The following is a 16,853-nucleotide window of genomic DNA, read 5'->3' as shown; positions in this document are numbered from 1 at the left end:
ATCTTCATGATCTTGGATTAGGCAATGGCTTCTTAAATACGACACCAAAAGCACAAGCAGCAAAAGAAAATTTAAATAAACTGGGAACCATCAAAATCAGAAACTTCCGTGCTTCAGAGGATATCATCAAGAAAGTGAAAAGACAACCCACAGACTGGGAGAAACACTGCAAATCATATATCAAATCAGAGAACATATGAAGAGCTTTCTCAATTCAACAAAAAGACAAATAATCCAATTAAAATGGGCAAAAGATCTGAATAGATATTTCTCTAAAGAAGATATACAGGGACTTCCCTGGTGGCACGGTGGTTAAGAATCCACCTGCCAATGCAAAGGACACGGGTTCAAGCCCTGGTCCAGGAAGATCTCACATGCTGTGGAGCAACTCAGCCTGTGTACCACAACTACTGAGCCTGCGCTCTAGAGCCCATGAGCCACAACTACTGAGCCCACGTGCCATAACTACTGAAGCCCACATGCCTAGAGCCTGTGCTCCACAACAAGAGAAGCCACTGCAATGAGAAGCCTGCACACTGCAACGAAGAGTAGCCCCCGCTCGCTGCAACTAGAGAAAAGCCCGCACACAGCAATGAATAACCAACGCAGCCAAAAATAAATACATACATTTATAAAAAAAAAAAGATATACAAAAGGCCAATAAATATGTGAAAAGATCCTTAACATCAACATTATGGAAACACATACAAGATACCACTTCACACACACTAGGATAGTTATAATAAAAAAGACAGACAGTAACAAGAGGTGGCAAAGATGTGGAGAAAGTGGAACCCTCATACAATGCTGACAGGAATGTAAAATGGTGCAGATACTTTGTTGTTGTTGTTGTTGTTTTTTTTTATCCTCTCTGTGTTCATATTTAATTGGTTTTCAGATAAAGTACATATTCATGGAAATTAAATAAGCATTCAATAATTAATGGCAAATTACACATAGTTTTACTTTGACATTTCATAATACTCCATTAAAAGCACTGAAGAAAATCCCATAAACATAGGCATGTTATTTAAATCTACCAATTCTATTTTCTTTAAACAGGTTATTTACTTTTAGATCAAGAAACTTGATGAAAAAGTTCATTTCATAAGCTCATAAAACAAAGCGATATTCTTACAATAATGATATCTAGTTTTATTTAATAATTAACACCTGAAAATGTAAATCTACTTTGGTTTACTCTCAATAAAAGTATAATAAAATTAAAAATAACCAATATAAATTTGCATTTAAATGGAAATATTTTCTTTTGTTAACCCAATTTTTTTTTTTTAACATCTTTATTGGGGTATGATTGCTTTACAATGGTGTGTTAGTTTCTGCTTTATAACAAAGTGAATCAGTCATACATAAACATATGTTCCCATATGTCTTCCCTCTTGCATCTCCCTCCCTCCCACCCTCCCTATCCCACCCCTCCAGGCTGTCACAAAGCACCGAGCCAATATCCCTGTGCCATGCGGCTGCTTCCCACTAGCTATGGTGCAGATACTTTGGAAAACAGTCTGGCAGTTCTTCAAAAGACTATGGCCCAGCAATTTCACTCCTAGGTGTACATGCAAGAGAATTAAAAACATTGTCCACACAAAAGAATTGTATATGAATGTTCATAGCAGCATTATTCATAATAACCCAAAATAGCAGAAACAATCCAAATGTCCATCAGCCCATGAATAAAGTGTGGTATATCTCTACAGTGGAGTATTACACAGCCATAAAAGGGATGAAGTACTGATACCTGCTACGTCATGGATGAATCCTGAAAATATTACGCTAAGTGAAAGAAACCAGACACAAAAGGCTACATATTCTATGATTCCATCTATATGGAATGTCCAAAATAAGCAAATCTAAAGAAACAGAAAGTAGATTAGTGGTTGCCTAGGGCTGGGGTGGGTGTGGTTTGAGGTTGACAGTGTAGGGATGAGGGGTTCCTTTTTGGGTTAATGAAAATGTTCTCAAATTGATTGTGGCGATGCTTTCACAACTCTGAATATATAGTAAAAGCCATTGAATTGCATACTTTAGATGGATGAATTATATGGCATGTGGATTATATCTCACTAAAGTTGCCTAAAAATAGTATAAGAGGAGAGGAGCAGAGGCAGTAAGGGGAGCCTGTCAGGATGTACTGTGATTCCTGATACCTGGAGCCACCTTCCAGGCCCTCCCCTGCCCTGCCTGTCTCCACTCCTGGCCTGGCACCTCCAGCTTGCACCTCAACTCCATTCTGTTCAGGCGTGAAAAGAACTACGTGTAAATGTTTGGTCGAACCAGCTATTCTATATGCTGGCCTGATAAGGAGTTTGTTGTCAGCTCCTCCCAAACCAGCTATGAAGGTGAGGGAGAACTCTGGGTGGGACACAGCCCCTCTGGGCGATGAGACCAGCCGCAGAGGCGGCCCAGGCCTGGGAGAGCCCGGGAACTCCAGCCCCGTGAGGGCCGTGGCTGTACCCACTGCAGGTGGGTTAAGCCCCCAGCCCCCAGGATCAGAGTGTGGCCCTCAAATCTTGGGGACCCCGAGAAGTCTCAAGTCTGCGGCCCTGGAGGCCTGGCCCCCGGGGCCCGGTGCCTCAGAGAGGTCCTCAAAGCCTGCAGGATGGTGCCCCGGCTGTTCCGTACGTTGTAGTCACTGAGCTGCAGCAGGCAGTCAAAGTCTTCCTCCTTGTAGGTCATGTTGAACATGGAATAGGGGGAGTTGTCCCCCGTGAGATCCACCTGGCCGGCCGGGAGCTCTGCAGGGCTGCGCTGGACACCTGTCCAGGGGTGGAAGGGGGTTAGGCGCAGGGCCCAGAGGCCTCCACAGCTGGCAGAACGGCTCCTGGTGGCTGGACACAGGGGTGAGCTGCTCCCCACTGAAGGGGTTCCTCCCAGCCCTGTGTCCTTTGCCCAGAACTGTAACTGTGGATAGCAGGATGCTATTTTGAGATATGAAGCATGTGCTGCTTCCCACATTTTCTCACAGCATTACACATCTTCCACTGTTCAGGCGCCCCCTGGTATCCACCTCACCCCCAGGGGTAAGGTGGAAGCAGCAGAAAAACAAAGCCCTTTAGGTTAGTGAGTGGATTCTTAAAACTCATGATGGAAGCAAGCATCTGAAAACCAAAGAGCTTTTGCTTTGCAAGAAACAGTCTTTGTTGAGAGAGAAAGAGACTCCCAAGATGCGGGCTTAGCATGTTAAGAGTAAAGCTAGAAGGTTTGGAATTATGGCAGGAACTAGAAAGCCAGAAGATTGCACAAAGGCAGAATTAGGTTTTCCCATCAAAAGGGGATAAAAGTCTGACCAGTTGGTGGGAGGCGAGGATTATAAGGAATGTGATGAGAGTTCAGATTTCGGGGGCCCTGGAGTAGAGGCCCAGCTCCCTGAGAAAGGACCCCAGAATGGTCTGCGGTAGAATGACAGAGAGGCTAATTGTGACCCCAGACAGGTTTAGGGGAATCTGAGAGAGAGGGGACTGGGGCTTCTCTTTTCTGGCTGTCCAGCCTGGGAGGCCTTTAGGAAGTCCTCCAACAATGTGGTGCGCAGTAGTGGTAGACGGTGACAGTGCAGGGATTCCCATACATGGCCCCTGCCATAGAGCGGGGGAGCAGAGCCCAGTTGTAGTGACGGGCATGGGGAGGGGGAGGCCAAAGGAGCCTGGGGTCATGACAAAGAGGACACCAGCCCAGTGGCTTTGCAGACGGAGGGCCTCTGCAGGGATCTGGGCATCCACAACAGGCCAGGGTATTGCCATGTCCCAGACTGGGTGGGACTAGCCTTAAGACTCCTACCTCTGCTGGCTGCAGGGGCACTGGGAGGGCCCAGAGCGGTGCCTCTGAGGGGCCAGGCTTCCAGGCTGTTAGGAAGGGGGCTGCCTCACCTGGGGCTGAGTGGTCCCTGAAGGAGGCGTTTACCAGCGGGAAGTGAAGCACGACAGGGGCATCAGGGCAGGTGGGGTCTGAGAAGAGGTGGCACTCCCAGGGCTGGCGTCGGTCCTGAGGGCTGGGCTCCACACGGGGGAACGGCAGCCCCCGGGCCCGGCAGTCTAGCTCCGTCTGCTGCAGCACCTGGTGGGGCAGAGGGGGCTCAGAGAGCAATGGCTACTTCCCAGTCATCCCAGGTCAGCACTCTAGAAGATGCTAGGACAGCTCCAGCCCAAACTGACTGCTCAAGACAACCTGATTCTGTCCTGCTCGTGGCCCAGTCAAGCTACACAGTGCCTCGGAGGGAAGCAAAGGATCCCGGCGGTCTGCAGTATTGTTTGACTAAAATCTTTAGGTGGGGCACAGATCTTGCACCCCATATGGGATTGCTGTTTCTGGGATATTCAATCTCAGAGCCTCCAGGGCCTCAGTAGGGGACCCACTTCTGTCTCACAGCCCTACCCACCCCCTTCCCCAGAGTCCTCAGGGAGGCCCCTGGGAGGATGGACGTGGACAGGCCAGGCTCTCCTCCTAGCTCTGTCCGGCGGTTCCTCTTGGGGTGGGCATGGCGAGCTTCCTCCCTGTCTACCGTTCTTGGGAGCCCAGGGCCCCAGCACCTCCACAGCCCTTCCCAACCCTGGCAGGAGCCTTTGAGTCACAGCCTGTCATCTCTCCCTACCCCTGGGGACCCAGAAGGTCTGGGCCAGTGGCCCTGCTGCTCGTCCCTGGAGCATGGCCTGGGTGGGCAAAGGGTCTGGGGTTCCCATGGGGTGACCAGCGGCACCTCAAAGGGCGAGGATAGAGAGTAGTCGAAGGATAGTATGAGGTCCAGCCTGCGGCCTGGCCGGAACATGGAGGGACAGCTGGTGTTGAGGAAGTAGCCGGCATCCACCAAGCAGAGCTGGGGATCCTGCGGGGTCAGCTGGCTGGTGGAGGAGTCTACCTGGCTGTCTGATGGGAGAGGTAGCAATAGTCAGGGGCAGCCAGTCCAACACAGATCACCCACCCACCCCTTATACTGCATTCGCCTCCACGTCCCCTTCTAACCCCTGGTGTCACTCCCTGAATGCACGTGCCAGCCCAGCCCTTCCCAAGACCTCCTCCAAGCCACACCCCAGGAGTGGATGCTGGGACCACCCAGGCCTCTGCCAGCCCCAGCCATGGTCCATCTCCACCCAGGAGCCCAACCTTGTTACCTGGGGACACATGGCAGTGGCCCTTACCTGCCCAGGTGGAGAAGTCCTTCTGGGCACAGTAGTCCTGGTGCAGCTGGAGGCCCTGGAGGAAGTTGGAGCTGTGCTGGTAGAGTGGTCTGCTCGTCAGGAAGCCCTTCAACATTTGGGCTAGCGCTGTTCCAGGCTGGAGCCACAAGGCCTCCGGCCCTGAGGAGGTCCCCGAGGAGGGAGGAGATTCCTCTGAGCCCAGAGAAGAAGACATTGGTCCATTGAGGGGTCTGGAAATGCCTGGCCCTCCCTCCCCCGACAGTCCCCCCCGCCGACCCGGTAGCATCTGAAGGGGAAGCGGCTTCACCGCAGGCTCCCCTCAGTGCCTCCCTTTCCTACCCAGGCTCCTGATCTTGTCCTTGATGTGCTGCTTCCAGGCATCACTGGAGCTGGTGAGGTTATACCAGGCATCCAGCAAGTTCAGGGAGAAAATGTTGCTCCAGATACCTGAAGGCCAAACTCCCAAGAGAGGTCAGCCTTAGGCCTCAGTGCCCTGCCCCCCATCACTTGGAAGGCAGTGGTCCCCACCCTTGAGTGCAGATGGAGAATAGGAGGGGGAGCAGGCTGCCTCTGCAATGGCCCTACCCCCCGGTTCAATATCTGCCCTCCCCGGGTGCTCTGCCCAGACCTGGGTACAGGGCATTCAGAGTGATGACCACTCACCTTCCAGGAAGCAGATGCGGGACTCAGGGATCCTCCTCATCAGCCGCCCCATGAAGAAGTCCGAGCCGAAGAGCTCAGAGGGGATGAAGGCGCCGTACTTCAGGAACCCAACCTCATAGGGGGAGAACTCGACCCACTCTGAGGGGCCAGGAGGGAAAGGCAGGAATGAAAGGACAGTGGGTTTGGGGAGCCCCAGCTCTGACAAGGGCCAAAGACACTGCCCCCCAGCAGGCCTCCGCCTCCTCCCAGCCCGGCTGACTGTTGAGCTGACCTCTCCCCCACCCAGCCCCTTGTCTACATCCTCACCACCACAGCCCTGCCCCAGGACGGCGAGCTCTACAGGCTGCCTCATCAGGCAATCAGAACCACCATCCTTCCAGAAGGCTGGCCATCTGTGCAGGAGTTTCCTGTGTGAATTCTCTGGGGGCCCTCAGGGTGCAAAGGAGGTGTGCATGCACGTGTGTGTGTTGGAGGGTGGAGTGGACAGTACTGAGGACTGTACCCTTGAAGTCCGGGGTCTGCAGGTTGTTCTCTTTGACATTGAGGCTCAGGTAGAGGGGCAGAGGGTTCTGGCCCCGCTCCAGCGCAGCTCTCTGTCCTGACAGCTTCTGATCCATCACCTGGGGTGGGGGCATGAGGGCCAAAGTAAGGTTGGGAGCACCCTGGAGGCAGGGTGGGAGCACAGGCTGGGGGTGAGGAGCGTTGGGGTCTCCACGTAGGGCTGTGCACTGCGTATCTGCAGACAGCACTGTTCACAAGGACCACAGTGTCAACAGTGACACCCACCCCTGCATCCTGTGGTTCCAGTGGCCCATCTTTATGGGTTGAAGCATGGAGGGTACATGGACCCTGACGCAGAGGCACAAAGGCACGCGCGCACACACACACACACACACACACACACACACACACGCACACAGACGCTGCTTTCCAGAAAGGACTCAGAAATCCCCCTTCAGTGTACATTGTAAGCTCTGCCAGGGGATGGGCTGCCCCTTCTAGGTTCATCTGGACTAGTTCAAGTTTCAGCCCCTGCCAAACACTCTCCTGACATCCTCATCTCCACCTTTCCTGCTTTGCACAGTACAAAGTTGTACCCCACTATTTATCCTTGCCTTTTGTTTCTAATTTTCCCTCCAATAGAACTCCAAACTCTGGCAAGGACTCTGGCTTGCCTTTTGGGGAAGCCTCCACAGAGCCTCACTGAATTCTAGGGGAACAGAAAGGTCTCCTTCTATCCCAGACCAGAAATGAAAATAGAGTTCATCTCAAGCCTCAGCAAGGTTAAGGGTGGTGACTGCCTGGGACCCCACCTGGGGAAGGATCCTGCTGCCACAGGCCCTGGGTTGTTACTCATGGAGCCGTATGTGTACCATGAACGCACCACCTCTGTCTTAGGCTCTCTGAGCTGGAAGGCACCCCACTCAGCAGCTAGACCTAGGAGGTTCCCACCCTGCCATATCAACCTTTATCATCAGATTTACTTAGAGTTAAAGATACAGATTACTGGGTCTCTTCTGAGAATCATCAGAAGCCACTTAGGAATTTGTCTTTTTAAAACCTCCCCAGGTGATTCTGATGATCAGCCGGATGTGCATCCCGGGACTCTAGCCTAGCCCATCCAACAGGGAGTCCGGCTCCCACACCCATGACAAAGCCTCAGCACACCTGGTGTGCTTCCCTTCCCCTGGCAGCCCTCTGTCACACAGTGAGAGCACTCAGGTCACAGTCACCTTTTCCTCCAGTTCTTCAGTGGTATCCAATATGACTTGAGTTATGGGGAATCCACAGGAAATTCTCCAAATACGGCTCAAGCGGCCTGGCACTGAGCATTTGTTATCTTTACAAGTTAGTCCTGTGGGTGTGAGTATGTATGTGTGCTGAGGAGGGAGGGGGCTTGATGAATACCTGTGATTTCCTTTCTCAAAGTCTTTTATTTAGGAATCCTGTTTGCCTGCTCTTTTGACGTGTAAATCTTTTACTACAGATGCAATTTCTGCCCTGGGAAAGCCTTGGAAAAGGGTCAGCACACCTCTCTATCAACTGAAACAGCACCCAGTATTCCTTTTCCTTTTAATAGCTCACCAGTAAGTCATGGCAAGTCTCTGGATCTCTACCCGCACCCCCCCCAGTTTCCAAATGAGGGTCCCCAACCCTGCAGAACACCACTCTGATGACTCAAGGGTCCCACCTGGAGTGTGGGAGCTGGGTGCAGTTGGTGGTCTGTCAGTGTGATCTGGGTCTTGCACAGGGTGGCACTAAACTGTATATAAAACCTTTTGTCTAGAGTTGAAGAAAAATATGTAAGACCTTTTTAACTCAGGAAAAGATAGGAGAAAAACTGTAAGTTTCTCCTTGAAGAATGGTGAGCAGCTTCTAAGCCTTTCAGTGTTTGCCAGCAAGAGAGTAAAAACAAAGTTTCAAAGAGATAATTTGAGAAGCACTGATTACAACAGGTGTATTTTGTAAGTGGGTTTTTATAAAAACTGAAGTAATATTATAAAAGTATATAGACTAAGTAAGTTGTTCTAAGTTTCAGGGTATAATATTTCTCTAATAATACTTAGTATTAATGAAATTGTGATTTGTTATATATGGAGTTATATTTTCTGACCACTTAAAATGACTTTTGGTACTGTAGCTCAGTACAGTATAGAGATAATAAATACTTATTTTTATCTAAAGGCAAATTTGAAATCAACACTAAATTTTTCTCAATAAAGAATTATTTTAAAAATGTGAGCTTTAAGAGAGAAAGCATGATGACTAAGAAAAAAAAAGAAACAATATTTGCAAAGCTTTCACATTGTGACAAAATTTTTTAAACTGCATGGGTACTCATTTTAAAGAATGCGTTGATGTTCAGTAATATCGCAAGGATTTTTATTCTTGTGAACAATAAGTTTGTCTTTTTTAAAATGACTACAAACTGTGTACATAAAACCATGTATTAAGTCATTACTGGAGGATCAAATGTAATTAAATATGTCTTCTTTACAGCCTAGGATCAAATTGCATTTTCTAGCACTTCATAAAATGAACTGTTAAAACAAGCTTTCCCCACTCTATAGTAATTAATTGTTGCCACCAGGCAGAAAAGTCAGTTAATAAAACACAGCACCCTCAAAACCAAACATGAACTTGAACAGTAGATCCAAAGAATACATGGGATATATTAATAAGATAAAAACATTTCAAGTAATTATGTTGGTTTTATAAATTCCATGCCATTTCGACAAAGATCCCAACAATATTTATCATGAAACTTGACTAACTGATTCTATTATGTATATAGGAGGGCAAAGGGCCAAAAGTGGCCAAGATAATTCTGAGAACCAAGGTGGCAGATGGGGGTAAATTTGCCCTATCAGAAACTGAGATTTATCACAAAGGTAGTAACTAAGCCAGGGCAGGATTGGCACAGGGATAGAGAATGAGCCCCATTAGAATGGAATAGAGGGACTCCCTATTGGCTAAGAATCTGCCTGCCAATGCAGGGGACACAGGTTTGAGCCTTGGTCCGGGAAGATCCCACATGCCGCGGAGCAACTAAGCCTGTGCACCACAACTACTGAGCCTGTGCTCTAGAGCCTGCGAGCCACAGCTACTGAGCCCGTGTGCCACAACTACCAAAGCCCACGCACCTAGAGCCCGTGCTCCGAAACAAGGGAAGCCACTGCAGTGAGAAGCCTGCACACCTCAACGAAGAGTAGCCCCTGCTCGCTGCAACTAGAGAAAGCCCATGCACAGCAACGAAGACCCAACACAGCCAAAAATAAATAAATAAAATAAATAATTTTTTTAAAGAAGTTAGCATTAAAAAAAAGAGGATGTCCCAATGACAAATATACTTGAAAATATGCTCACTCTCACTAAAAACCAAGGAAATGGAAAACTACAATAAAATTTCCTTTCACACCCATAAAATGAAAAAACATTTAAAAGTGTGAAGAGCATGTAGAGAAAAAGAAACTATGATACACTGGTGGTGGGAGTGTGAATTAATACAACCTTTTTGGAGAACAACTTGTCAATAGCTAGAAAAGTTGAAGATACACTACCCAATGGCCTAACAATTCCACTACTGGCTATCATCTCTCTTCAAGGATTAAAGAATCTCTAACACAAGGGCACAAGGAGACTTCTACAAAACCATTGTACAAATAATATTACATTTTTCTTAAGGATATATATTTTTAATAAAAGTATGCATAATAAACGTATATCTAATAAAGGTTTATAAAATATGTTATATATTATATAATATTATAAAGTGTACAGATTGCAGATATGTATGTGATGATAAAACTAAATTCAGGATGGTGGTTACCTCTGGGGGTGGGAGGGAAATGGGACTGAAAGGGGGGCCCACAGGGGGGCTTTGGCTCTATCTGTAATATTTCACTTCTTAGGCTGCTTAGTGAGATCATGCATATTCCTTATATTATTCTTCATGCTTTATGCATTTTCTTAAGTCTGAAGATCATTGTGATAAATTTTTAATATTATATAATAAATATTTTTAAACTAATAACTAAAAAACAAGAATGGTTGGTAATTTCCAAGTAGCACTGTGCTTGCCAACAAGAATAAAATTTAAAGAAAAAAGTTAAAACAAATTCACTTTTGGCATTAGTTTACATGCTAATCATTCTTGGCCAAACACCTGATATCCAAAGATAAGAAAGGTAAGAATCTTTCCTCTGCTAATATATTTGATAGTTTACTTTTTTGTTATACATGTTAAAAATACTTTCTGTGTTTTAGCTGTTTCAAATGCTTTAAAAGAAACTTTGTTCCGATAACTATATGTGGTAAAACAACAATGTGAAAAAAATTCCTGATTTTAATAATTACATCAGTTAATGTAAGATTCAGCAATTAACTTACTAAGCTTTCCTTAAAGAAGCAACGCATAAAAAATTTATTTGCTCAGTTTTGTATTAATGGTGTTAGGATAATAGTAAAGAAATAGAATAGCTAACACTTAATGCTTACTCTATGCCAAGGCGCCACTGAGTGCTCACAGCAACACTATGTGTTAAGTACTCTTCTCATCCTCATTGTACAGATGAAAAAAACTGAGGCACAGAGAGGTTAAGTAGTTTGCCTAAGGACACATAGCTGGTAAGAGGCACTGGGATTAGAATCTAGGAAATCTGGCTCCAGAGTCTGTGCTTTTAACACTACCATGAAGATGAAGAAAAATACATTTCATATTACAGTATAAATAAAATAAAATGAAAGCTGTTCCAAAAACCTCACTGACTCTTAAACACGATGCTTAACTGACTTTGACATTGGTCCTTAGCTCTTGGGAGACCCAGAAATTTCTGTTTCATGGCAATCAATTGAAGAATAACCTGATTCAAAATGTCGGCATCCCAAAGTTGGCAGACAAGGAAGTACAGCAGTTCCCACATCCCTTAACCACTGGCCTCTTACCCAGCAGGAAATGTGCGCGCACACGTCAGCTAGTTACAAGGCTGTCCCAGCCCTCACCCTTACACATAGGCTCCGCCTCGCATGCGCAGGGGCCCTACCTGTCCGTGCAGCGCAAACTCCAGCACCAGACCCCACAGGTCCACAAAGGTCGTGGGGTGGCCCTGCTCAGCCCGTTGTTCCAGCTCCCGATAGTAGCTCGCCAGGCGCTCAGGAGAGAAGGCCTCCAGCTTGCTCTTGGCCAGGTGCTCCCGGGCGTGTCCGATGGGTCCCTTCAGGTCCCTCTGCGACCACTCAGGGTCCCCATACAGATGGGCCATTGTCCTGAGAGAACAAAGGGACATTACAGTCTGAGGTCAAGGCCCAGCATGGGTCGCTGCAACTCCAACTTCCACCCTCCGACTTCTCCCAACACGTGGCTCTGGCTGCCAAAGCCCCACCTATCTGGAAACTGCCTCAGGGCATTCTCTCCTTCTTGATCTGTACTGTCCAATATAAATAGAATGTGAGCCACATATGTAATTTAAATTTTCGTAGTAACCACATTTTCAAAAAGTAAAAAAAGATCTGAAAAATTAATTTTAACAGTATATTTCATTTAATTCAGTATCTAAAATTATCATTTCAGTGTGTAATCGATATGAAAATTAATATAAATATTCTTTTCAAACTGTTCTTTCAGAATTCACTGTGCATTTTATATTTATAACACATCTCAGTTTGGACTAGCCACATTTCAAGTGGTCAATAACCACACGTGACTAGTGGCTACTGTATTGTACAGCACAGCTGTGGACCCCTACTCCCATCTTTATAGATCCGTCCTGAAGCCCTTTAAGACTCTGCTTGTCAACAGCTGTCACCTAAACTCTGAGTTTACTCCTCTTTTACTCCTTAAAGTCACATTTCGATAAGACTCAAAGGAATGAATCTCTAATAGTGAAAAGTTCCACTTCGTCATAGGCAGAGTGGAGCATAGGGTGGCAATGTTGTCTTTAGGTAAAATAGCATCTCTTGACCTCAGTTTCCTCATCTATACTATACAATAAGAGAAACGACCCCAGAGAGTGTTGTGAGGATTAAATGAGGCAACGACAATTAAAGGAAAAAAAGCTACCAATTTGGAGCTCCTGGTACATGTCAGACATGTTAAGTGCTTTACTTGGGCTGTCCCACTCCAGTCCTATGGAGTGTGTAGTATTATTTCCCCCACTTTGGAGATGAGTCGACTGAGAAGCAGGGGAAATAAGTTGCTCAAAGTCACCTAGCCAGTAAGTAGTGCTGCAGAAACTCAAACCCAGCTCCTTCTGGATCAGTAGCATGGAATGGATGTCCTGCAATGCCTTGCTCATGGCAGGACCTCTGAATGTCCGTTTCCCCGCTTTTGAGAAAGTCACTTGGCACCCATCAGAACATACTGCTCACACCCACTTAGAGGGCCCCTCTGACGTCCACTCCATTTCCCCTTGGGGCCTGATCATCTCTGCTCTTCCAAGTCCCAAGGGCCCTCACCATGTAGAGCCCGAGATGCCACCGAAGTAGGTCACACAGTCCAGAAGGTCCAGCTTCTGCAGGGCCAACAGGTGGCCATAGAGAGAGGTCATGGCCCGGGCACCTCCTCCTGTGGCCATGATGCCCACGACGGGGACCTGGGTTGCACAGACACAGGTTGGCTTAACAAGGACAGGGATGGAGCTGCCTCCTGCCTCCAGGCAAGGGACCTCGAGGTCAGAGCCTGAAGGAGTCAGGGTTAGAGCTAGCGCCCGGCTCCTCCCCAGTAAATGACAGCTCTCAGCCTTGGACAGATCCCCAAAGAGAGCTTCCCCATGCCCCACATCTCCCCACATATGCCCACTCCTCAGTCTCTGCTGACTGGAGTATCTGGAGAGGGCATAGCAATCAGGCACTCCCTTAAGGCGAGTGCAAGGTATCTGTACCCACATCCCCCTTCCCCCACAAACCTCATCTTCCTGTAGGTCTCTGTCCAGCTGCAGGGCCTGCTTCAGGGCCTTGGCCACCACCTGCTTCCTCCTGCTCAGGAAGGCTTTCTCCTCCGCACACAAATCGAAGCCCAGATGCACAGCCAGCTCCTTCGGGCTGGGGCAGTGGAGGATCCAAGGATCAGGGGGCACCTGCATAGCTCAGCTACTGGCTGGTCGAGCCCACAATAGCTGCCAGATAAACTCCTTGCTCCCAACCCCCAGGACCACACTTTCCACACACTCCCCAGCCCCGTGACTACCCCTGTCTCCCGCAGATATGAATGTCCCTTACCAGCTCTCAGCCTTGAGCTGCAGCTTCACTCCTGGGGCCTGAAATCAAAACAAGAGACCCCACTCAGAATGTCCTAGACCCTGAAGGGAGTGTGGGTATCCCCTGGGGGCCTTGGGGTCTTCATTCTCACTGGCACTTCCCAGCCAGCTGAGGCCACTTACATTTGTAGCAGGAACGTCAACTGTCACCTCCTCCCCCATGGCCAAGGACCTTAGGGGTACAGTGAGGTACGCAGCTGAGTTGCCTGAGTTCCAGCCGTTGCTTTTAGAGGTCTGGAAAGAAAAGTCATTCATTCATTCACCCACTCAACAAATCCTTACTGAGTATCTAGACAGCGATCTGGACAGACACAGGCCCTCCCTGATAATACAAAAATAATTACAGTATTTACAATTATTGTAATTAAAAAATTACAATTACTAATCATTATAAAAATAATAATAGCTAACTGAATCACTTTGCTATACACCTGAAACTAACATAATATTATAAATCAACTAAACTTCAATAAAAAATAATAAGCATAGGGGGCTTCCCTGGTGGCACAGTGGTTGAGAGTCCGCCTGCCGATGCAGGGGACACAGGTTCGTGCCCCAGTCCGGGAAGATCCCACATGCCGTGGAGCGGCTGGGCCCGTGAGCCATGGCCACTGAGCCTGTGTGTCCGGAGCCTGTGCTCCGCAACGAGAGAGGCCACAACAGTGAGAGGCCCGTGTACCGCAAAAAAAATAATAAAAATAAAAAAATAAGCATATCTTATATTTATTTAGTGTATTAATAGCTGATATGTGTTTATTTATTATTCTGAGTCATGTGCATGAACTTATAAAGAAACAGGTAACGAACTGACATTAGTAAGTATTGTAAAGGAAATAAGCAGGGTGATGTGATAGAGTAACCAAAGGTGGGGTATGTAGAATCTGTTTAAGATGTGGGGGGCAGTCAAGGAGGGCCTCTGAAGAGATGCCATCTGAGCTGAGGTCTAAAGGAGGAGGAGAAAGAGGAGCAGGCAGCCTCGGAAGGAGCCGCAGGAGGACAGGGAAAGCACTTGGTATGTTGGAAAAGCAAGAAGAGACGAATATGGCTGGAGCATCGTGAATGAGGGGGAGCATGGAAGAAAATGAGGCAACAGAGGTGCGCAGGGGCCAGGTTATGCAGGGCCTACGGACGCAGACATGGGATTTTATTCTAGGAGCCTTATCGGAGGAGACATTGAAGACTTCAAACAAAGACTGACATGGCACAGCAGCCCCCCGTGCCCACGCGAGGCCCCTGGTGATCCTCCCTGTCTGCCAAGGGCATGGTGCCTAACTGGGGGAGGCTGACAAGGTCACAGGGCCCTGACCTTGGCAGGTGGACGGCCAGAGAGAAGCCTGCAGCAGGTGGAGCTGGCCCGAGGCTGGGGTCGGCAGGGGAGCTCCAGAGCCAAAACCTACCCTCAGGCACCCACTCAACTCTGCCTCTTGGGCTGCCATGTAGTGGAAGCGGAAGGCAGAGGCTGTTCCCAGGGCAGATGTCTGTGTGTCCTCATATGAGCCCTTCAGCACCAGCTCCAGCTCCAGCTCATCCTGATCTAGGGAGAGAGTGGACAGGTTAGCACAAGGGAAACAAGAGCCCGGAACCCCAGCTAGGATCCAGGAAATCAGCAGTACTGCCCAGGCCATGGGGAGGCCGGGTGGCTGGACCATGGCAAACAGCATTCTGGAGAGGGCTCTCCCCACACCCCCCATGGGACTCCCACCTCCAGCGACAGGCCTTCCCCCAGGTCAGGGGGACTCTCCTGCCCAGAGGAGACCAGTTGCCTTTGCGCTGTGTGGGCAGCCTCCTGCTGGACAGGTTCCCCAGCCACACCCAGCAACCCTCCACACTCCAGGCAGAGGCCAGACCTCATGCTGAGCAGGTCTCACCTGCAGCCTCGGCTGTGCTCCCCGTGCTGTCCAGGTGAACATCCAGGCAAGACAGTTCTCGGGCCTGGGGCAGAGACCACGTCATGGGCAGGGGGCTCTGCAGGGGAAGCTGAGGTCTCCCCTCAACCTCACCCCCTGAGCCCCCTGTCCCAAATCCACCACGCGCAGAGCCAGAAGTAGGGTCCAGTGTAGGACCAGTCCTCCCGTTGACCGACGTGCCAAGCGAGCCTGCTGCATTCTCTCTGTAACGCGTGCCAGCTGATGCCTGCAGCCCACTCAGCTCTCGCCGCTACCCTCTCCCTGAGAACTGCTGAGGTCATCAACATGCCGCTGGTCTCCATCACCTCAGATAACAGGCAGCTGGCGTAGGGGTGGCTATTTTAAGGTGTATTTGAAAAAGTAATACTAGCCCCTCAAACAAGCACTCGCAGGACCCCAAGGGTGGACGCCTGCTTCAGTTTTGAACGCCAGCTGCCTTACTACATGCAGGGCCTGGCTTAGCTCCCCGGTCATGCCTGTGTTGCTCGCTGAGGGTGTTCCTTTGAGTAGAAAGTTTCTAATCCTCGCTCACCGCACATTCCTGTCCACTGCAGCTTCGTGAGCTCGCTATGCTTTAGGAGAGCTGACCCTCCATGGTCCAGAGGAGAAGCTGATTGACCCCTGATCCTATCTCAAAGCTCCCTGACTGGAAGGACACCACACTGTAACCTGAGCCTGCTGGCCTGGCCTTCGAGAGACTTCCTCGCCCCCTTCAGGGCTAAGAACTATGAAGTCATCACACAGAACAGAACACCATCAGGAAATGCCTAAAATTCCCCCAATGTTCCCTCAATCCTCCTGCCTTGGGCCAGAATTCCTCTCAGCAGAGCAGTCGGGCCTCCCCTCTCTCTCCGGCCTCCCCTCTCTCTCCGAGTTCTTTAGCCCCAGGCCCCTCTGAGGCCAGGCTGCAGCCCCAGGTGACCACCTAGCAGGGAAGTGGACTGGTCTTACTGCAAAGCCCTGTCCTTGCCTTGTCCCTTGCGGCCCACCCGCCAGGCAGCCCCGCCCCTACCCCAGTGTCTGCACTGGGGCCCCTCCCTTAGCGCACCCCACCCCACAGGCCTGGGGAAGGTGGTTACCACAAGCACGTTGTTGGTGATGAGGTTTTCTGGGCAGCCTGACCTGGAAGAATCAAACCATCCAGAGTCCGGCCTTGCAAAGGCAAAGGCTTCCTGCACTGATGTGCCCCCTCCCAGCCAGGCTGCACCCAGGTGGGGCCTCCCTGGGTGACACTGAGGGCTCTCTACGTCCTGGGTATGATCCAGGGTGTGGGGAGTTGCTTCTGAAGAGTGAAAGGTCCTCACCTTTCACCATGGCAGACAAAACACCAGCCTTCCTCTCCTCATTTCTCTGAGGGTCCCCCCAACCCAACCGGCAGG

The 16,853-nt window shown here is 49.2% G+C and overlaps 1 protein-coding gene across 2 annotated transcripts in view; it reads right to left on the bottom strand.

Annotated features, from left to right (window-relative positions):
- Nucleotides 1–1,614: 1,614 nt before the first annotated feature.
- PLA2G4D (phospholipase A2 group IVD) overlaps nucleotides 1,615–16,853 on the bottom strand; it is a 30,866-nt gene continuing 15,627 nt past the window's right edge. Inside the window, exons 6-20 of one of the 2 annotated variants that reach the window (XM_004274114.3) lie at nucleotides 16,554–16,596; nucleotides 15,436–15,499; nucleotides 14,965–15,101; nucleotides 13,691–13,801; nucleotides 13,530–13,567; nucleotides 13,217–13,352; nucleotides 12,768–12,904; nucleotides 11,357–11,579; nucleotides 6,316–6,433; nucleotides 5,814–5,951; nucleotides 5,490–5,597; nucleotides 5,151–5,342; nucleotides 4,712–4,878; nucleotides 3,885–4,071; nucleotides 1,615–2,777 (exon numbers count right to left, since the gene is read on the bottom strand). In XM_004274114.3, the coding sequence (XP_004274162.1) occupies nucleotides 2,551–2,777; nucleotides 3,885–4,071; nucleotides 4,712–4,878; nucleotides 5,151–5,342; nucleotides 5,490–5,597; nucleotides 5,814–5,951; nucleotides 6,316–6,433; nucleotides 11,357–11,579; nucleotides 12,768–12,904; nucleotides 13,217–13,352; nucleotides 13,530–13,567; nucleotides 13,691–13,801; nucleotides 14,965–15,101; nucleotides 15,436–15,499; nucleotides 16,554–16,596 (2,026 nt within the window). In that variant the 3' untranslated portion in view covers nucleotides 1,615–2,550. The remainder of the gene's footprint in view (nucleotides 2,778–3,884; nucleotides 4,072–4,711; nucleotides 4,879–5,150; nucleotides 5,343–5,489; nucleotides 5,598–5,813; nucleotides 5,952–6,315; nucleotides 6,434–11,356; nucleotides 11,580–12,767; nucleotides 12,905–13,216; nucleotides 13,353–13,529; nucleotides 13,568–13,690; nucleotides 13,802–14,964; nucleotides 15,102–15,435; nucleotides 15,500–16,553; nucleotides 16,597–16,853) is intronic. The other variant, XM_033435713.2, reaches the window with a different exon arrangement.

The sequence above is a fragment of the Orcinus orca genome, chromosome 2 (genome assembly GCF_937001465.1).
Source record: "Orcinus orca chromosome 2, mOrcOrc1.1, whole genome shotgun sequence".
NCBI lineage: Eukaryota > Metazoa > Chordata > Mammalia > Artiodactyla > Delphinidae > Orcinus > Orcinus orca.
The sequence above is the reverse complement of the archived record's forward strand: the minus strand, read 5'-3'. Positions and strand labels throughout refer to the sequence as shown.